At 40.4% G+C, this 22877-nt stretch overlaps 1 protein-coding gene across 1 annotated transcript in view; it reads right to left on the minus strand.

Annotated features, from left to right (window-relative positions):
* jarid2b (jumonji and AT-rich interaction domain containing 2b) overlaps window positions 1-22877 on the minus strand; it is a 114217-nt gene that overhangs the window by 34993 nt on the left and 56347 nt on the right. Inside the window, exon 3 of the mRNA XM_014981236.2 lies at window positions 13608-13734. Coding sequence (XP_014836722.2) covers window positions 13608-13734 — 127 coding nt within the window. The remainder of the gene's footprint in view (window positions 1-13607; window positions 13735-22877) is intronic.

Consider the following 22877-nt stretch of genomic DNA (forward strand, 5'->3'; position numbering starts at 1 on the left):
TAGACTGTATACAAAAACCGCAAAACTGTAGATGAAAATGTTTGTATTTTTGAGACTTGTTATGACTACTATGTAGACCATTAGTTAACAAAAATTCAAATTAAACATAAAACTGAATACATACAAACTAAACCAAACCTGCTGCATATATTTTGGACAAAAGAGGAAAGTTAAAATTATGACATGAAAAAAAAAAAAATCAATAGAAGAAAGTTTGTGGCTCTAAGCATATTTACAGTTACTTTTTCTCACTCATTTCGTCCTCCAATCAGTATTTCAATTGCAGGCTAATTGCACCAATGATTTTTCAGTGATTTGCTGATGATGTCACTGACCAATTTTCAAGGAAACCATTAGCTACTTTCCCGGCCAAGGAATGAGCATCATTAGCCAACCCAGATGGACATAGTTTTGGTATATTTAGAGACATGAGGTGGTTTGTATTTAAAAACTATACCACTGATCCATCTACTGGATGACAGCTGTATTACAGAAGTTAAGACAAGTCTGTGTTTTGGTTTTTGCCTGACTGTAGCAGCCCCTCTCCCTCTGTCATGCTAATAGTTATCCTTCTGTCAAGTGGATGATGAAACAGAGGCTCAGCTGCAATATAAATCTTACTAAAAGCTCAGGAAAAAAAAGGTCTACATGTTGTAAACAATCTGACAATCATGCTAAACGCATCCCAGATGACTGACATCACCATTTTCTTATGCTCACACTTTTACACTCAGAATTTTTTATATCTATTCCTTTTTTTTTTTTTTTTTTGCTTCTGTCCATTTCGATTTACTTTGTGATGAAGGTGAAAGCATCTCCTTCCTTGTCTGTTTCCACCTACTTACTCTTTTCTGCCTCTACATTGTTCTTGGCACACAAAGCCTTCAAAATATCTCTGCTGGTTTCCTCTCACTTTATTCTTCAGTACATGTCAGCCGAGGCAAGAGTGAGAGCAGACTATTATAAAAAAAAAAAAAAGCATGTGCCTGGAAAACAAAAGCAATGTCTCCTTCACACACCTGGACGTGGACGTGGTTACACACAAAGTACAAACGTCCCAGACGATCGGGGGCCACACAGACCAGAAAGCACGCCTCAATCGATTAGTGCTGCTTCAACGTGTGTGTGTGTGTGTGCGTGTGTGTGTGGGTGTAGGTGTGTGTGTGTGTGTGTGTGTGTGTGTGTGTGTGTGGGCGGGTGCGTGAGCGAGCGAGTGCGTGAGCTATACTATAAATGTTGAGGAGCAGCGATAAAAGCAATATGATATCCTGGTGTTATTTGTCAATTTGCTGCGGAGCGGTCCAAGGTAACAGGAGATAGGATCATGTCTGGAGAACACTCGTGGTGCATTTGGAGCAGCCGCTGAGAGGTTCAGAGCTCCGATTACACTCCAATCAGAGAACAGTGCTGAGTTAAAACGTGTCAATTTCCTGCCCTGACATGGGCTCAATATGTGAGAAATTGAGAAATGATTGCTCAAACATTGCCCGAATCTCAACAGTAGGAGGGCCAGACAATTGTTTGTACTTTGTCTACCCCAACATCTTTTAATATTTGAACACAAACAAGGTTATGATAAAAAATTTAAAAAAAATGTAAAAAATCCTAAAGTTTATTACAGAACGGCCTCAGTCGGAATTCAAACCCAGAGCCTTCTTGTTGTAGAGGCAACAACAATGCTACTAACCTGAGAAAATAACCAAAATCCTGAACTGTAAAGCTAAAAATTCAGACACTAGTAACATAAGACTGGAGCTTTGAACAGGAGAGAAGAGCGGTGCAAGGTGGGGGGGGCGGCAAGACGGGCAGACGGGAAGTTGGGAGCGCGGAGGTTTGCGTGACTGTAAAAATGGGCTCAGAGAGTGTTCACTAAAGATAAATGAGGAGGAAGGAGAGGAAATAGACAGAGAGGGAATTACACACACTAAAACCAAGATATGTGATAATAGTTTCCCATAAACACGGGGAAACAAAAGACGTCAATACATCAGACGTCTTTTTTTCCCCTCCCCAGCCACTGCTAAATTTTTTTTTTTTTTTGTTCACGTTCATGCAAACCATTTTGGATCTCGATAGGAATGCAACGTCAACAAACACTGGACCTGCTTATTTAGCTACTGCAGGGGATTATGCAACTGAGGATTTTTCCCCTTTGACTGTTTATGCATTAATTAATCTTTCATCCTCTTGTTTACTAAAAACTAGCTCAATAAAAAAAGATTAAAAAAACCCCACTTTCTGCCTCCTGCTTTGGCTGCGTAGGCTCACCTTACACTGTCGCTAGCAGGTCTGTTCAATAGCAATGGATAAAAATTACATAGTTTTATTCTTACACAATTTAATTTATAATTATTGGCACAAAAGGTCAGAGCATTTGTAAAGAGGTAACGAAAAAGCAGATCAAAGTGAATGTGTGTCGTGCATTTGCAGGCCTGCCCCTTTTGAAATATCCTGGCCGCTGCCTGCTGCTTGTGTCTGCATGTAATTATGCGACTGTGTTTGTTTGCGCATACATATAAAATATCAATCTTTTTTAAATCACCACGCACGTAATGCAGGCATAAAAAGCACAGCATGTATCAAAATGATTCCACAGTGCTCCTAGTGACTAAACCACAGGCTGGACTCAGCTGTGTATAAAATCCTCTTTGGGTAGTTTTATGGCTTCAGTCGAAGATGAACAGGATTTATCAGCTTAAAAGAGAAAGGGAGGATTGGCAAAGGAAGGGGAATATTTGACACAAAAAAAAAAAAAAAAGGAAACCAAAGAATATGACAACATAAACAGAGCACCAGGAATTGTAAGAAGGAAGAAAATCAGAACTGAAACACAGAGGTGCTAATAAAGCAATGAGATTACTGCATCCTGTCTAGACACCCAACACTGGCTTGAACAAGAGAGTGTCAGATTAAAAAAAAAAAAAAAAAAAAAAAGTTCTTGTTCAGCTTGCAGCACATTCAGGTAATTCTCCAGAAACTGGACTGGGTTCTATTCTTGCACGTGGTTTATATGCAGCGTCAGTTCTCACTGCGTCTCTTCCTTTTAATGATATGCTGGCGGCAGAGAAGCCGGCTGAAGAAAAGGTAATAAAAAGGGATCTGCTTCGCTGATGATGTGATAATACGAGGGGTTTACGGAGAATATAAAAGCAGCTGATTAGATAAATAAAGCCGTAGCGCTTCGTACCGCGGAGACTACAACTCCGGCAACAAGTAATTATTTCAAAGGTGACAGCTCTTGAATGAAAATATCAGACGCAGAGGTAAAAAATTAATGTGCAACGAAAAGTGGAGCATAAAAACACCAGTAACATCTATTTAACACCTTAAAATCCATTAGCTGTGTTGTTGTTGTTGTTGTTGTTTTTCTTTAAGCAAATAAATCACTGCTGAGCTGCATCTGATTTGCAAACACATCGAGTGAAAAGTCTAAGTGAGCGCTCAGAAATCAGCACAGAGACAATTTGCAGTGACGGGGCTTTTTTGTAAGTTGTGTCACTGCGCCAAGAGTCAGGTGGCAACATAATCTCACACTGAGTGGGGTTGAATCCCCACACTGTGTGCCCTGGCGACTTCAGCTTGTGTATGTCTCAGTCAGGGGACGTCCCCTTCCCGAGCATGATGATCTATGGCATACTTATTGGTAAGACACCATAGAAGGAAGGTCAGGCACGCGCGTGGGTTAAAATTAGACTGATCGCATTGATTTAGAAGAACAAGGAAGAAAAGCCAGAGAGAAGAGGAAACGGAGATTCAATCCGTTGAGAAAGAAATGGAGATTACTGCAGGATGTCCGTACTCATGCCTTTCTAATCCGCTCATCTTCCACCCCTTTCCATTTTCCTGTCTTCATGTCTAATAATATACACATACTCCCAGTAGGGATAAAAGCTGAAGAATTGATGATCCTACCAGCAAACAATCCCTGCAAACAATGGCAGAACAAAAACAGAAGACTTGAAATTTGTGACACTAATGAATGACTAATGAAAATTGAGAAAGCTGTGAGTAACACTTGAACAGTAAAACCTCTAGATCAGTTTTTGGTTTTTTCTTTCCCAACCACTTCTGTAGAAATTGCCAAGTCGACATGACCTCCTCACATGCGGTCAGACTTGCAACACTTCGCAGAGCTTCTTTTCTAAAAAGGTGGCCGGCATTCACTGCGGATTTCTGCGGCTAACAAAAACAGAGTTTCAGTTGCACACCCCTAATCCTCAGTGTGAGAAGCAGCGTCATAAACAGAGAACCGATGTCTCCCGGCCTACCAGAGCATACCAGCAAAATTCAGCGTGTGTGAAACTGGATGACTGAGAAGTAAATTTGAATTTGGTTGTTGCTACAACTGACAAACGATTTGATAAACCACATGACCCTGATGGGAGACTCACTAGCAAATTTAGGAATAGGATAGGGGGGAAAAAGTCATTGGATACATGAAGTCCACCCACCAATATTTCACCCCTGATTAATCTCAGGAGGACTCTGAGGGGTAATATGCGATTGCGTGATGTAGTGATATTGTAGACAGAAAATATGCCCTTTTATAGTGTAGACAGTACCCAAAATCATATTGATCATCATCTCCTACTGCTTAAAAAAAGTCTCAACTCTTTAAAATAATGTTCTTAGTGAAGGAGAGACGGTGTTGGCTGCTGCAGCTCTGTCTGGCTGTGTCACGTAACCGTATTCTTTCCCAGTGGTAGAGATCTAAGCTAAAAGCAGCTAAAACTGTAGTAATAAATCTTATGATGTTTGAAGCAAAATGCTAAGTTTCTGGAGCAGAACAAGTTTTTCTATAAAAATTCATTTCGACATGGAAGTGCACAAAGGTTTTACAGGCAAGTTATATTAAGACAGAGAGCAAAAAATGCTAGCATTAACTTGGCACACGACAAATAATTTTACATAACTACATCAGCAGGAGCAAGACACAAATTGTACCAAAACGTTTAGCCAATTAGTTTGAGTTAGATTTATGCACAAAAATGTAAAGCTGCACCATTGTATCTAGGACTAAATATCAGTCACTGCCAAGAAAAAAAGAAGAAAAAGAAATCAGCAACAGCAATTTTCTGAACATCTTTGGAGAGCGTGAAATGTAGGACGCAGTCATAATACTAATGTACACCATCCAACACCAAAGCTAGCAGAGCTTTCAGGCATTTGTGTGGCGTTGACTTTAATCATGCAGCAGATGGGACGACACACTGCCAGACGCCTTGCTCGTTAAATGATGGATCAGGACTGCACCTAATTTTAACACGTTGAAGACATTTCCCTTAAATACCTGATATTTCATTACAGTTTACAGAAACGGCACGTCCCAGATAGGCACGGCCTGGATCCTCAGCTGCACAGAGCTGGCGGTCATGTGTGTCAGCCTGTGTGGTTTGGTTTCAAACCTTTGCTGTACCACTGTAACCAGATATTCGGATAAGGGCAGCGAGGGGGAACACGAGCTACTTGCCCCCGTGTCAATTTGTGGCACTTTTAAAGCGCTCTCGGTGCACCTTCAATGGGGCAGAAACAGCAGGCTGATCTTGAGTCGGTGCAAGCCAAACATAGAAAGCCGAGTTGGGTGCTCAGCCAATAGAACCTAAAACAGCCCATCTAATCGTTAAGCTACGCTATAGGATAATAATAAAAAAAAATCTGCCGTGTATTTTAAAGTCGTTCACAGAAACCCGATCCACATGACTTAAGAAGAGTCTTAAGCTTCCAACCATATGATTTATACTGGCATGAGCCTGAACTACAATCAGACTTTGTATCCCCTCTCATGGTAAAGGTTAAAGTTTGATGAGAGGAGCACTGATCCAGAGTCCGTACCTTAGGGGGTGTATTAATTGGCTCCAGATGGCCCACATGGTCCTGATAAAATGCTACCTCACTTCAGCTGGCTCCGTACAAGCATGAGCGCGTATGCGCCTGGATTCATTTCATCCCCACAAGGGCCTCACAAACGCATGTGTTTATGTGGACAAGAGCGCATGTATGTTTATAAGGGAGTATTAATCTTGACAAGACGCATCTGTTTAACCAAAGCCACCGTTTACTCAGCTGTTTAATGTAAATTTATATTGCCGTCTCTCCTCGGATCAAACCCGTACATAAACCGGCCGATACACGAGTTTCCTTAAGCTTGCTGTGTTTTTAGAGCACACAATGTTTACAAGAGGATGTTAAATGTGGGTAAATTGGCGAAAATATGCAAATATTGTTTTGGAGCAACAATTACGAAGGAAAGTATAGCAAAACATGGACGATGAGCATGACCGCCGCACTATTTCGACGTGTTTGTTGCTCTTCTGTCCCTGTAGATTAAAAGGGAGAAATGGCGCTGCGGTGAACTGACCCGGCAACCCCTGTGCCCATCACACATGCAAAGAGCTGACCTATTGACCCGAGTCAAATATACACTGAGCATATGCACATCGGAAACAAATAAACTGTTATTAGTCAGCGATTCCAGGCTGCTTTGAGGTCAAAATGGTGGCAATTTATTCATGAGATAACATGTGACAATGAATAGAGCGAAACAAAGAAAAATGAAAATACTGCCAAAATCATTAGCATAAAAATTACCTGAAGGGAAAAGTAATTTAAAACACTCATTATTGTTATTTCTATTGATCGTTTAAATTTGAATTGTTAAAACGAAAAATTGTAGAAAACAGAGAATATATTTATTAGCATTTTCTGTTATTATTGCCTCCGATTGACAATCATTTCAGCTCCTGGTACTTTTTAAATACTTTGTATACATTTTTCAACATGGTGTCCATTAGCTATGATGAAATGCTCATATTACACACATTACTGTGAACACAAAAGTGCAATCTTATAAAACTATAGAATGTGGAATAAAAAAAATACTAACAGAATAATTAAAAAATAAAGTAAAAAGTATATAAATGTCATGGTGATCTACTTGTTTACACATAACTGCCCAATATGCTCTCTACATGTTTAATTATTTAAAAGCTGTTTTTCTTTTTCTTCAAAAAAGGTAATTACTTAGATTTAGGTTATTATACATAAAACTGGTCTTAAATGACATTATTTCTTCCTCCAAAACGTGGAGGGATTCATCTTCAAATACAGTTTTAAAATTTCTGGCTAAAACTTTGGTTCAAAGAAATTACCAAAATGAGTTTGATGTATATAAAAATGTAAAGAATTTATTGTTGAGGGCTTTGTGTTACCCAACTGTAGACTTGAATGAGTGGAAGCATCAAAAGGTCGACATTCACTGCAAATAAAAGGTATAAGCAGGCCTGTGTGTATGTAAATGTAACCTTGCCCCCCCCCCACTCCCACTGTGACTGAAGTAAATGATGAGAGCAGATAAGGAGATGAAGAGAAAAGACATCTTGAAAACAGATTAAGCTGATGTCTGAATATATAAATGCTGTATTAGGTCGGATGGAAGTTCAGCATTGTTCTTATTGTCACAAATGCTAATGTCCTGCACTTCTGATAAATGCCGTGACCAGAACTACCCTAAAGGGAAAAATGCAGAGGTTCAAGCCTGGCGTCTCCAGGGAAATAAGGAAAAAAAATAACTTATTTTTTGCTTTTTATTTGGTCTAAAGAGGAAAAAATGTGTCATTGTTGACTTCAAGATGACAGTGCAAATATCTACGGTGACTGCAAGCAGCCCCAAATTTTGTGACCACGCTGATTGCGCGACCCTGCATTAAACAGGATGGAAAACCACGTTAAAGTTTGTTTTGAGGAAAGTACAAACTGAGAAGCTAAATGTTGTGCAGCTGACCAAAAATGAAAATAAATCCAAGCATGTGTGTGTCGGCAAACGCTGCTATGGTTTCAAAGGAGAACAAGCCTGCCAAGCAATTCAAATGAAGGTCATTTGTGCAAATAGAAGACATCCACAGCAGAGGGTACAAGGAGGAACAGTCAAAGTTTTAAAATGAGCTGTACAGGTAATTACACAAATGCCTGGCTATAAAACAAACTTTTAATTTTGTAACCTTGCTTTTACCACCTAATGTCTCCGTTATTACATTAAAACACTAAAAAAAAAAAAGAAGAACCACCCTACAGTATATGGGATTTAGATTGAGTGGCACATTACACAAATTGGGTATTTTCTTCAGTTTTCCTTCCAAAGTGTTCTTTGGTTTGAGGTTTTGGAGACAAACACAAATGTGCAAATCATTGGGAGAGTAAAAGAGTAAACAAACAACTAACAAAAGCCTTTTTTAAACTGCTGTGGAATAAGCAGAGACAATATTTGTTGGCGATTCCATTTTCAGAAAGAAACCCAAGTGTTTTAATTGCCCAGGAGACGAGTCCACGTGTGATTCTGCTTTGTTCTCTATATCCGCTGCAGGTTATATGAAGAACTAATCTGTATGAAACACATTAGTGTTAGTGTTTGTGTTTTACATCATCTATCTGCTTTGTATTCTTTTATCCATTAGGTGTTGGTACTACAGCAAGGTTGTGCTGTATATACTTTTCATGCAGTGCCAGCTAAAAGAAATCAATAGTCGCATTAAGGCCATTACTGGCCTTAAAACACACTCACAGTGTGTGTCTGTGTGCGTCCGTACACGGTACATGCACGTAATCCTTCATAAATGGAAACGGTGATTATGCATCACTGACAAGAGTCATTGGTTATGCTAGACAAGTGTGCATATGCGTGTGTGCGCGCTCGCTCTTGGCATTCATTAAGTTGAAACAAAACAAGCCGCAGCAGCTGAGTGTGTGTCTTGGCACAGACAACAGAGAGAAGAGATTCAAAGAGAGCCAAAAGTGGGGTTCAGTGAAGTGAGAAGGGAAAGAAAAAGAGTGAGGCAACACAGCAAACAAGTTAAGAAGTCTAAGAGGGCCACTCAACTTGTGATCTGCACAATCACACTCCAGGCAGACTTTTACCAGACCTCAAAAAAGTCTGAAATCCTTCTTTAAAATCAGACGAGTTGCTTTAAAACCGGCGCCGTTCTTCTAATTCGGGATTTGATAAACCCTAAACCGCTAAAACAAATGAGCAGAAGGAACTGCAACTTAAAGTTACACAATGTTGTTCTGGTGACTGTAATGCATACAGGATGCAGGAGACAGCAAGGCCTTAAGTAGATTAAGAGCATTTCATTAGGAAAGGTAGACAACCCTTTGGAAGTCTCAGTTGAGGTAAAGATGAATTTTTACTTAGAAATGCAAACGGAGGATGTGGTTTTTTGTAATTCTAGCTGCACAAACTGGTAAAAGGTGCAGTGCTAAGATGCTAAAGGCAATTTAAAATGTGAACTCTGGCACAATTTAGTTTTTTATTTTGAATTGATAGTAAAACACAATTTTATGATGACTATGATTTCCCTCACACAGTGTGAAATCACCTTCGCTCATAATGTAAATCTAAAAACAGCTCACAATTTGGCCAAAATTAGCACTGGAAGATCAAAGCTTTATTTAATAATAATAAGAAAAAAAAACTGAAATAGACAAACTTCTAATAATAGGATCTTCAACACAAACCTGTTGTGCATACTATGTTGAAATTCAGCGATTAAATGCAACCAAAGCAGAACTAACAGTTAAAAAATAAAGGTGCTGCAATTTTCTATGTAAATGTACCAACTTTGAGACGAACAGAAACTGAAAGGATGTCTCAGACACTTATTTGGTTTTCTCTAAAGTCTGGACAAGAACAGGATGTTTTGTCTGAGGCATTTAAGCATGAGGTAGAAGTGGGAGATTTCAGCTTCGATGCATTTAAGAACAGGATTTTTTTTTCCCCCCCCAGTATTTGACCTTTCAGTCACTGGTCAAAGACAGTCAACTTAAAACCGTTTGCTTAATTGCTGCAGACCTGAAACCAGCTTTGACAACGACTTGTGTATTGCAAATCTGCCGAACCTTTGGCCGCTTTACTCGACATTCAAACCGCAATTCTTTACAAGAAATTAAACCGCAAAGATGTTTTCAGATCCTCAATGAATTCAGCTCAAACTAAATTTTTCCGTATCCATTGAGAGCAGTGAGATGTAATTAAGATACCAATAAATATAGCTGAAAACCGACTCATTTTATTTCTCAGATGATGACTAAGTGTGAAAATTATGACTCCTATTTGGGGAGGCATTTCCTCTAAAAGCTGTGCATTTTGTGACTCACATAATGTATGGGGAATGCCAATAAAATACATTTTAAGTAAAAGTAGGCCTTTTCACTGACAGATTCCAGCTTGATTTTAATACTGGCATGTCGAGCTGGGCTTTAACTGGGTCAGTAAACCATGGTGAAATATGGTATTAGCTGATGGATGTGTGTTTGGAGGGCCAAAGCTTGGCAGGAAAACCCTATTTGGAGAATCAAGTGACGAGAGGGCTACAATGAGCTGGCATGTCTAGGAGTGACTGCCGCCAGTCTTTTTTGGAGCATGGGAAGGCAAACACAAAGTTGATCTCAAAGACTTATAAAGGGAGGAGGGGTTGGGGGGGTGCTTCCTGCCAAAAATCACTCGCACCTGTTCCTCTGTCTCTCAATGCTGCCCCACCCAGCAGTCTACTCTTGATCCCTTCATCTTCCCCACAAAAAAAAAAAAAAAAAGAAGTTTTTCTTTTTCACTCAGAGCTGGACACAGATAAGCCACAGATAGGCCACTGCCAGATGAATAAGCCCCTGGCATCATCACAGTTGGTCCTGTTCAGAAGCAGCTCCTATACCACAGCAGCAGAGTCATCCTTCATACACAACGCCTGAATAAAGCTTTTTAAAGAGGGCATAAGGCAATACCAATGTCAGACCAGACTTGTGTTTTGTATGGAGACAGAAAGCCTTTCTATTCTGTCTTGTTTTCATGCGTTTGTGTGAAGTAAAAAAAAAAAAAAAAAAAAAACCCAATGAGTTGGTCTGCAGCTGAACTGTACACAAAGCAGAGGAGTACCAGCTTTCAAAATCAGAGAAAATTATTTTCCTTCTGAGTAAAGACAGGCCTAATTTTAGCTTTGCTAGTCATTTAAGCCCAACAATTACTGGGAAAAAAAAAAAGAAAAAAAAAAGAAAAAAAAAAAAAACTTAGTTGCTGCAGTCGGTAATCTTGAGTTTACACACAGACATCTTTATTTACGGCTAATCATTTTGATGGACAAACAAAACAAAACAATTTCTGAAAGATATTAGTGGATTAATTTTATCCATACATGGTCAGTTAAATATTTACACGCGCACTCATTTTGGTGCAAGCCTGTTGGTTTTAGCGCCACGCTGTGGGTCTGCTTCACTGCCTGCGTTAGAGTTGGATTCCACAAAGTGTTGGAATAATAAAGGCTCCAAATTCCCTAATGTTACCTATAATTATCAGCTACTGGGCCAAAACTGTGAACAATCCCTAAAAAAAACAAAAAAACAACCATGTCTAATAGAGAGATTCAAATTTCTAGGCACAGAGATGCTAAAAGCTTGCTAATGCCTATAAAAGCAGGTTGGTCTGACTCTGAATGGCCTATGTTTTCTTCCTGGAAAAAGAATAAATCATCGAAAAGGCTCGAAATTTTTATGGAACTCCAGTAAACAATACATCTCTCTTACCATCTTACTTTCTAAACCTTAAATAATTTCTCCACTTTTGTGCCTTCCTTCACTCTTTAATTCATTCAGCCGTCAGGGTTTTAATCATTTTTAGAAATTCCAAACCCCAAAAGGGCCTTTTTTATTCCGGTTTCCTCCTGAAGCGCATCGCCGGCCGGCCCCGTGGACGCCTGTTTCGCTGCCAGGTAGGACCTACGAGTTGCAACGACCACGCTGAGATTTCGAAGCGTCGGTATCAGATGACAGCTCGGAGGACTCGAGCAGGTGCTCGACACGCAGTGAATGGAGCCTGTATGCTCATTACAGGGAGACATCTGCTGCGGTCCAGCCCCCTCCTCGCCCACAAGTCCCACTCTTCCTCCCCCCTTCTCGTCCCCGTCTAGCTTTACCCTGATGTTTGGACGCCCCGTCAATGTGCGGGAGGGACTGCAACACACACACACACACACACGCACATTGGCGACATTATCACACACCCACACACTCCACCCACTGTAGCCTTGTTGAGGGGTAAACAGTAGAAAAACCAGGTTGCATGGCTACGTGGATGTGAAGGGAAACGCCAGCATTAAGGCACAGTAGTCGTTTTAATTCCGTTTTGCATCCTATGAAACATAATTTACAGTAAATCCCATTTCTCAGATTGTCATCGTCAAGCTGAAAGCTTCAAATTTTTCCACAGATTTACATAATTTCTCAGTGATGTTTGTCAAACAAAGCTGTGTTTTCCTGCAAATCTCTTTGAGAAATCACTACCTTCTACGGTCAATTTTAATTATTTTACGCGTCGCTTAACTACCATTAAAAAGAAATACATTAATACAAATACGCAGGCTGGAAATTAACAGCGTATTGTACTGTGGCAGCAAGCTACTTCAGTTTTTGAATTATTTATTCGCAAACGCTCGGCAACAATCTTTTAAGAGGCTAATTATAAATGATTGAAATTAATTTGCTCTTAAACATCAGCTCAGAGTTCTTTCGATTCTGTTTGAGCCATTTACCCTTCTGGGTCGACTCCCTCATTCTGCTGTTAAATAGAAAGCAGTTTTCCAAAACATTTTTATTTAAAACACTGATGAAGAAAGAAGAAAAGACACAAATCAAGTGAAATAGAGAAGCGAGATATGACAAGGAGAGTGCGCAGGATTGGTTTATAAATCAGCGAAATGATCGGCGTAGCAGTAAAACATTTTTGCATCGATTTTGCTGGGGACGTTGTAACGTAGGATTTACAGGAGTTAGGATGAGAAGGGGATAATAAATTGCACGCAGAAAGTGTGGCTGGAAGGTGGGGAAAAAATGTACGATAAGCGGCATTTGTGGAAAAAGAATGAGAAGCTCAGGGATCCTGGTTTCAAGTTTTTCACTGAAGTCAGTTTAAGCTAAGAGTTGCACATTCATGGAAAAAAGGCTGAGAAGCAGAAGCTACAAAAATCATTCATCTTCAGTGAAAATCAGACACCAGGTCAGCAACGACACCTCGCAGCAACTGTGGAGCACAGGGGCTGAGGGTTGATGATTTCAGCCCACCGATCCTGAGCCTTTTAAATCCACAGCATCCATGTACCTTGCATGGATGAATCAATCATCCATGTACTAAAGTAAGCCGGAGTCAAATTGGTTGAAGCTTTGTCCAAATCGGCTGATAAACAGGAATGATCACAAACACAGGAGAATATCTACAACAGGGCGGAAAGTATCAAGCTGCCGCCGTGCACAAGTCTATTAAAGTGCCGCTTAAGAGAACTGAGCATAGACTAAATGTCTGAACAGCTTAATGAACTGAAGTAATGTTGGAATGAAGAGTGAGCCAAAAATTCCTCTCCAGCAATGTCAGTCGGTGATGGAATGCACTTTGCTTTCTGCAAGCTTTCGCATTGCTTTATTTTGGAAAAAAAAAAAAAAAAAAAACATAAACGCTACAGTAATAAACATAGATTTATCTGAAGCTAGCTTTAATGAACCACTGCCCAGACAATGCAAACACGTTCCTGTATTTATGGTGTAGACAGAAGGAAAGCCATTAAGAGACGACCGACCTCTTTTTTGCAGGACTGTCCTCGCCATATTTGTTGCTCCCATGGAGGCCCTGAGAGCGCAAGGACCCATCTTCTTTGTGGCAGCCCTTCGACACAGAGCCATTCAGCTGCCCATTGGCAAGAGAACCTGGAGACGAGAAGCACAAAAATAGTTACACTCAAGCCTCCCTCAACATCCACTCGGTGAAATCATTTCAACTTATATTGCTAACATAATTCTTTATCAGTCTTTTTCCTGCACTGATATATTCTTTTAAAATAAATATCGAGTCCTTGTGGGATACACTGCGTTTTCATCATTTTACTCTGTCAGGGTTAATAAAGCTCCTTTTTTTTTTTTTACTCTTTGAAATGATGCAATAATGCAAGAGGGGGGCAGTAAACATCGCTTTTGACGAGATGATGGTAAATCTGTTTTAGCCGACAGTGCAGAGAAGAGAACATGGGAATGACAATGATTGAAAAAGATCAACGGGAAGAAAGCACCAATGATCCACAAACAGTTCAAAACAAACTGAGCTCGTGAGGCAAGCTGAAAGCACTTCATTTCATGTCCCGCTATACATTTTGCAGCTTCTCTGGGATCAATTTTAGAGAAAAGGAAAATCAACTTCCTTTTCCTTAAGAGTGGAGTAGAGGTGACGGGCTCCCTAGGACGATAAATTAAGGAGAAAACAAGCCAGAGGCAGTGTGAGAAAAGGACAGCTTCTGCCAGACATGAAATTTTCAGAAAACCCGACAGAGCGAGACACGATTAAATATTCAGCAAGTAGCTCACTCAAACAAAACAAGGCTCCAGACAGATTTCTAAATCAAAAGCAACAAGAGGAGCAGGAAATTTAAATCAGGTCAAAAGAACAGAGTGGACGTTAATAGTAATCAGAGGTAATTTCCTCTGGGGCAGATCTTGGAATGTGTCGGTCTTAGAAGCCCGTCTGATTCAGGAAGACAGAGTGTGAGAAAGAAAAACAACAACATAGGACGTGTTGATAATTTCTGGGGTATCATAGTGTGCGATAATATCCCATGGATGCATTTATAAAGGTCATCCGGTCCCTGCATCACCAAAGCATGAGCTATAATCTTAACACAACGTCAAGCTTAGTGCCAGTTTTTCACTCCCAGCACCAACTCTGGTGTCCGATTCTTGCCGTCGTGTTCATGGATGGGGATCTAAATGTGTAGTTGTTGCAAATCCGGTTTGGGAACCTCCGTGTCTCATCTTTGTTTTATGCAGGAGATGTAGTTCTGTTTGTGTCTTCCATTAACTGGAGTGGTTTACAGCCAAGCATGACGTGCCCAGGATACGTCATGCTCCCTACGTCTAAGGTCGAGGCTTTCATTTGGGGGATCAGCGTGTGACTCAAGTATAGGAGTTTATTAAGCCGTGTGTTCTTGAGCCATGACACAGAAACTGTTGAATGGATCAGAAATTGGATAGATTGACTAGAGAAGACTGGTTCCGCGTTAAGTCAAAAGGTTACGCTCTTAAACTGCCGGGCTGCCTGTATTTCAACAGCTCAACTATGGACATGAGATACAATCATCACCTGAAAGAATGACACCCCAGATACTCCTGACAGTGGAGAACGCCTCCTGATAAAAAGTACTATGCTGAGCTGGTGTCAGACATCTGGTATGGATGCCATCAGTGAGGTTTTCAGAGTCCTTTTCCATTCCCCAAAACTTTTGCCCACCTGCCCTGATGCCTACACTTTTATAACTCGCCTCATACCAACTGCTTCCACTGACCCTAAACACATACTACATCGATAGGTAGTTTAAATTTTTTATATTTATTATTCCATGTACATTTATAAACCTGAAGAGAACCATGACAGCTTTTCTTTTGTGCATGCAACAACTGGATCGGACATGGAGTGAAAATCAGAAAAGGTTTTAGATTGTGGGATCTCAGAGAGGTGACATCAAAATAAGTGATATTCTAATATATGGTTACTCTATAGTCATGGCTGAGAATCAAAAATATGAGGTTTTGCTGGAAGTTTAAAACTCAGCTAGCGTGGCATCTATGTTCAGGTAAAAGTTTTCACCTAACAAATTACAGGCAAAGGTGTTATTCTGGGTTGTTTTTTTTTATGAGGGGGATTTACAGGAAAAGCAGAAGGATACTGAGTCTTGATGTTAGAAGTGCTGGAACCTCAACATGTTAAGAGTCAGTAACTTTACTGTACCTGCAACAGGAAGGCATTAGGTTACATACAGTCTCTCTCTCTCTCTCTCTGCAGAAAACGTATCTGACTTGACTAAGGCAATGACGGTTCTAACCTGTTCACGTTCATTTAGCAAAGACCCGCAATGACTCACTGGCTCCCACCCCCGAAACTCAATCTTGTTCGATCACCAACATCTCAATAATAGAAGGTGTCTTTTTTTTTTTAAGTCACCGATACTTGGCACGAGAGGTTACCACCAACATGCCCACTTAAATTCATTCAACAGATAAATGTTTCATTAGGTCTCTCACTCTTTACTGCTAACTAATATTAATTCAGCTCTCACCAACAGCATGAGTCAAAAGCAAAGGTCGGGAGGACTATGACTTATATGATGTCCTGTCAGAGTTGCAATTGGTGAACAAGCCTGGGCATTGTTTTCATCTGATAGATGGGAAGGGGAGCAGCGAGATCAAATGACAGCAGGCGACAGACGGAGGATGAATGATTGTGGAGAGTGTAAAAACATCTCAGACGTATGATTTAACAGTTACATCTCCGGTTTGGGCTGAATGAACTCACACACTTTTCTCATTACTGCATAAACTCCATTTGGTTTGCTCACACGCACGCAGGGCAGGTCAGTACCTGAAAGCGGAGGTATAGTCATCAGATGCATCGTTGCGGTCAGAGTGTTAAGAAGAGCCAGGGCGATGAGTAAGTTTATTGCATCGCTCGAAATGTTTTATGTTTGCGCCAAAGAGCCACTAAGTCTATACGTCAAGGTGAATCATCCCTCTACAATTCGCACTTTGCACGAAAAGGTTCGCCAACCTTTTGTGAATCAACAGTTTCTATTAAAGTTGTTTAAAGGAATTTGGCAACCGCAAAATGATATTTTCATGACATGCCAATGTGGAATTTTAGCTAAAATAAACTGCAGGCGCTCAAGCAAGCTTCGTGGCAATTATAATACTGGATGGCAAAAAAAAAAAAAGATGCAGAAAACAAAGGCTTGCCATAGTTTACCCTTTTTAAACAGTGATGACTAGGCCAAAAGAAATTAATGGCTTTAAGTATGCATACTATAAGATGGATAAAAAGAATTGTGTTACTCTCAAAACTAGTGATATAGTAAACATTTGGCTGATTTTAAATCGACTGTGACAAGTGATTAATAGTTCTATATTATACAAATATATATAGTAGATTTGTAGTGTGCCTAATGAAGCCTATGTTTCATTATCCGCTGGACATGAGAAGGCAATTATAAAATGTAAAAATATAGATACATTAGCAGCTACTTTATTTAAAGAACCAAAACTCTCTTTACAAAATGGATACAGGCTTTAAAGTTCATGGGTTTATTTCACCCCTGAAACCAGCTGTTAATGTTTTGTCAGCTTCCTTTTTCAATGCCTTAGTCATTTTAGGGTACATCTACTATCTCTTATCTCGCTGCTATGACAGCCAAAAAGGCAGAGTACGAGGTGGATGCCAAGTTGGAAGCTGTCCAGATCAAATTTCTATGCAGATGTTATGTAAATGTCATTTAATGTGATGCCCACGAATAAAAAGAGAGCGCATGCTGCAGAAAAGGCTTGCGAGCCAACCAATTAACAGTTTTCCAGCAAGGAAACTATTAAATAAACCATCTTTGGACTCCAAAGGTTATGCGTGTGCATCTAAGTGAATTTTCTACAGTGATCCAATGTGCCAGCCAACTAAAGGAAAACATAAAAGCTCTTTAATAAGCAGGAAATTTCATAAAAATTTTGAGGTGCATCATTAAAGCTCATCTGATCATGGTGTGTAAACAGTCTCCCCTCTGCCTCTGGACAGTGTTTCGCCAATATACATCAGAGCAAAAGCAAAACAGCTCATTAAGTTTAATTGTGCTCACAAAATGACTGACACATGGCGTCCCGAGAGAACACAAACAAACAAGAATTGGCCCATTTCGACAGCCCGCTCTTCTCTTCCATCCTCGACATCCGTCCATCCATTTCCTCCCATTCTCCAAAGAGTTGTTTGACATATGCTGGTTGCACATGAGTGCCCGTTTGAGAGGCAGACCTGGGAATCCCGGGGAAAGCAGAGAACTGGGGATAGTTGAGCGTAGGGAGAGCCTGGTTCCAACCTTTTTGCTTCTTGGAGCAGAGATGTGATGCCAGCGAGCAATCCCAGAAGCAGGGGCTAATCAGACTTAGATTCAGGTGTGCAGGTGTGCTTAACTAAGCCCGTCACTGTGTTAGATTCACCTCACAGTCTCGAGAGGGCAAAAGGAAGTTAAGAAGGGTACGTAGCAGAACAAGACTGAGAGTACCCCATTTCTGTGAATAACCAGAACTAAAACTGGTTTGAATACATATAATGAACATATATTGAACGGCTTTGAATACACATTAATTACGTGCAGAATGTGACCTTTTGGTTCTTTATTGAATTTCTTAGCACACCAAGATCTATATATAACTAATAACTGTTGCAACATTATGTAAAGCATTTCAAGTCGATAAATTTCAGCCTGCCACCAGATTGATCTAAATATCATGCTTGCTATGTTCTTATATTGAAAAAGAAACAGTATGGGTGGTACGGACAAAACCCGGTTTCTAAGGAACAATGTGAAAAACCTACAAGGAATATTCATAATTACATTTTTATAACTTTGCATAAACTAAATATAAAACCATCCTTATGCATTGTGGGAGATTATGGATTACATGCAAAAAAAAAAAAAAAAAACTTTCTTAACTATTACAAGATATTGATTGTAAACCGAAACCTTTTTGCAGCTCTATTTAATGCGCAAACATGTTTCAGTTCACGTATACAAACGCTAATCAGGTTCATCACATTTATTATCGCTTTTGCTGCATTTCAAGGCTCGTCGCCATCATCATTTCCAGTTTCTTGATAAACTATTGTAAACCTTTTATTGCTCATCACCAACTTTCACTCAAAACATTTCTCTTTCTTAAAAATACTCCCTAGTCCTTTTGAAAAACATTTTTCAAAGCTCATACCGAACCTTTCTTAAGGAGCTATCGTTTCATCTTACTTGACTCCTGCGCCTTTTGTCATTGGTTTTCTTTGCGCTCTCTTGGAAACAAAGAATGTCAGACATTTTCACACAACTGCCAGTTGCACACACAGAACGTAGCTAAGAATGCAAAGAATGTAAGCAGAGGGTGTTTGGACACGATGAGTAGAATTAGAAAGAGACATCAAACTTTTAAGACAGACGGAGCGAATTTCAGCAACTCCCGTACGCAGCAGAGATTTGTGGGAGAGCAATGTAATATTCAAACCCTGAGAATAATTTGCCCTAAATTAAGAAAGATTTACTCTTTAATTTCCAAATGACAATTTTCTTGAAAAATACAAAAGAAAGATGAAAATACAAAACATACCAGTTGCAACCGCAGAGGGAGAAGCAAGACAAAAAAAAAACAACTATCTATTCACATGTCAATGCGTTCCTGTTCAAACATTCACATCTTCAATGAATGGGCCTCATTAGCAGGTGTAAACGACAGACAATACATGTAATTATTAATATAACAACATTTTATTCTCCTTTGATGAATAAAATGTTAATGCATGTCACTTTCATCCCCAATTTCCCCTTTACTAAACAAGAGCATCTAAAACTCTCTCGTGTGCTCTCGGTTCAAGTGATTCTTGAAGCAGCATGTTGTTAAAATGGCACACAAGGAGTGGAGAGATTCTGAGAAAAAAGCCCTACACAGAATCCTTTCCCACACATTTTTTATTTTTTTAAAGCAGAAGCTCAAACTGAAAATATATTGCCGTTTCTTACAAGATAGGAGGACAACAAAGTACGACAATTTACCGAAGCCAGGCAATGGAGTTCAGAAACATGACATCTGTTTTGCACCGGTTCAAAGCTAAATCGAAGCATCAAAGGCAAAGATGGTTTTTTTTTTTTTTTATTGTTTTTCATTGACAGAACAAGCAAGGACGGAACAGATGCAATCGCTCTCCCCCTGCATGATAGATTAGCAAAACTCGCCCTTACTCAGGTATTACATTACAGTTATTCATTTTTTCCCTCCCAACGTCCCCTCTGCTCTAGCATACCTTTATCTGTCCTCTGTACTGTGATGCCATCACCAGAAAGAGGAATAGTGGTCCGACACAGAGTTTTAGCTGCCACAGCTGCCACTCTGGCAGTGCAAGCTGGCGGCACAGGAAATGCAGACAAACGGAGCAGACTGACTGATGAAGGGAATGGGAATGGAGTGCCTAAAAATGGTCAGAACAGCAAGTCCGGAGACATGCAGACAGACAGCAAAAAGAACGAAAGAAGACAAGCCAGAGAAATGGGCGAATGGAGAGCCTTCTCCTCTGCACCTCCTTGTGTTTGGCCAACAGCCAGCTCCTCCATCAATAGCACTTAGGAAAATGGAGAGGGAGGAAAGGATTGGAGAGGAGACGTCAGGAAAAATACAGCAGACAGATACGGAGAGGTGGGAACGTTGCGACATAAAAAGATGCAAACGGCTGGAGAGACACGAGAGAAAGAGTTAAAAAAACACATAACAGAGGAAAAGAACAGTGAAGATGGAGAACAAATGGAGAAAGGAGGGAGGGACGGTTTGGATGACAGTAACGATAGTTAAGACAGATGGGGCAGAGGATGGAAAGGACAAAACAGGACGGGGGAAAAAACGTAGACGGATGAAGGAAGCAGGAGGTAGAGGAGGCTATAGAGAAGAGAATGAGGTTTTGGATATACATAATCGAGGAGACAGGAGCTGGCAGAGATAGCAGTAACCGGAGTCCTATTGATGTGTAATGAAACCCCGTATCAGGGGAGAGAAAAACGGAAGGACAAACGAAAAGAGGAAAATAGGGGAGGAGAAAAAGGAGCGGAGCCATGTGGATGGGCGAGAGGATGCTCGGGCGAATTAGTGGAAGATGGGACGCAAAAAGGGCATAATGTCATTTGTTAAATAATGCAGGGAATGAGCACGAGTGGCAGGAAGTGTGATGGAGACGGAAAAACTGCCAACAGGGAAAGGAGAGGCGGCTGGGAAGATGGTGTGATTGCTAGCTGTAGACAAAGAGAAAGATGGGTGGGTGGGGAGACTGATGCATAAAACCGACAGACACATTTCACAAGTGACAAAAATCAGGGTTATGTAAGGATTATGGTCATTTATAGATAAACTCTCATTTCTTAATGCTTAATTAATACTCTTTGAAAGCTTTAAACTACTAAGCATACAAGCAAATTAGCTTTGACAGAATGCCCTGGACTATAATGAAGCTGAATTTGGTTTCAAACAGCATTTTCTAAACCAAGGAATCATAAAGTCACAAATCACAAGTCTTTCAAAAAAAAAAAAAAAAAAAAGCATAATTAAGGGCATTAGGTGATTTTCTAACTTCCTATCTGATTCAAATTATTAAGATCAGTATTTTTTATGATCAACATATGGCTTGGTTTCACTTACTCATGATAGTTATCGTTCCAAAAACTTTTTGAACAGAAACCAACACAACATCGCTTTAACCGTCTCTGTCATTCATTACTTCATGCACCCAAAAGGTTATTTTTACACACAAAATTTATCCGTGACATCACATGATACAGCAAAAATAAAAACTTCTGACTGAGGTTTATTATGTAGAATCAAGCAAGGTCTGGGCTGCTATTAGTTTTTGCAGTTCTATCTGTGCAAGGCTGAAAAACCCGCAGCACATGTCTGGCCTCAACACGAGTCCAGACACTCTAACCCGCGGTCCTCTAAAACAGCAGGAGCTGCCCATTCAGGATGTAGAGCATGCTGAGCATGATCCTCCAAAATGGCTGACAGTTTCACCACAATGTGCATGAGAGATGGAGAAACTGTGCTGCTCACGCTGCCTCCTGAAGCCACGCTAACCCAGGGTGCTCTAAAGCAGCGGGGTCCCCCGTCTATTCAGCACCAGCTCCCCCTTTTGTGTCGGTGTGGGGCTGCTGTCGTTACCCCTCGGTGCGACGGGCCGCCAACGCTTTTTAATGAGTCATTTTTATTCAGGCGATAAGGTCAGCCACCCGCAGAGGCTTAAAAGGCCCTGAATGGCAAATATGGGAGTTAGCTGACGCGAGGAAGGGAGGAGGGCAGCCGGTGTGGGTACGTGGTGAATAAACGAAGGTGTGAAAAATAAAATATGGAAAGAAAAAGGAAGCTAGAGTTATAAATAAAAAAAAAATAAAAAAAAAAAGAATTCTGGCATATTTCAAAATCCCCTTCTTATACGTCTGTCTCCATGTCTGCTAATGGAAGAGCTGGAAGACTTGGTGCCATCTGTCAGCAATTCCTCTTTCTTTCTGCATCCGACTTGCGAAGAGTAGCTAAAAGACGAGTTCAAATCTCTGCTGCTGACTGACGGAGGGATTTTCGGTACAGCAACACCGAGGTCAACAAAGAACAAAAACAACAAAGTCATCTCGGCTACTTGTTTCACAGAAAGCTCTTTCCTCCTGTGCTCTCGCTATTTCTGAACCGTTTCAGGTTTACACACCAAAACACACCGAATCCTCCCCCCCCCCCACACACAAAAGAGTGAAAGCAGCAGGCTTCCACCTGGAGCTGGGTTCCTGACGATGTAAGCAATTTCAAATATTAAACTCCCGTCTAAGTTCCTGTGAGCGCACGTTTTAATAAGTCTCGTCCCTGGAGTGAGTGTAAATGTCCAAGCTGGAAAGGATTAACACCACGTAGACGCATGCTTTCATGTCTGTGGCACTGAACAGAGTTGCTAGCTGATGAGAAAACAACATAAAAAAAAACAAAACAACAACTTTAAAACAGTTTGAGCTCAGCGGGTCCTTTGAGGATAACACGTTGTACCAGTAAAGACTGCAACTTTCCAACCCAGTCCCCCCCTTCCCCCCCCCCAACAATAAAAGGTGGGTAAGATTTCTCAATCGTGTGTTCCAAGAACATCGAACAAAAACCTAACATTTACTTCCCAAAATCCTTCTGCAGAGTGTTTGGTTTTTGTCAGAGTAAAAGGGCAAGTTTCCAGCTTTGGGTTAGTTACATTTCATAATTGAATTTTATTGTTTCAAGTC

This window comes from Poecilia mexicana, unplaced genomic scaffold (assembly GCF_051168715.1).
Source record: "Poecilia mexicana isolate PSO_F unplaced genomic scaffold, ASM5116871v1 scaffold_11, whole genome shotgun sequence".
Lineage (NCBI taxonomy): Eukaryota > Metazoa > Chordata > Actinopteri > Cyprinodontiformes > Poeciliidae > Poecilia > Poecilia mexicana.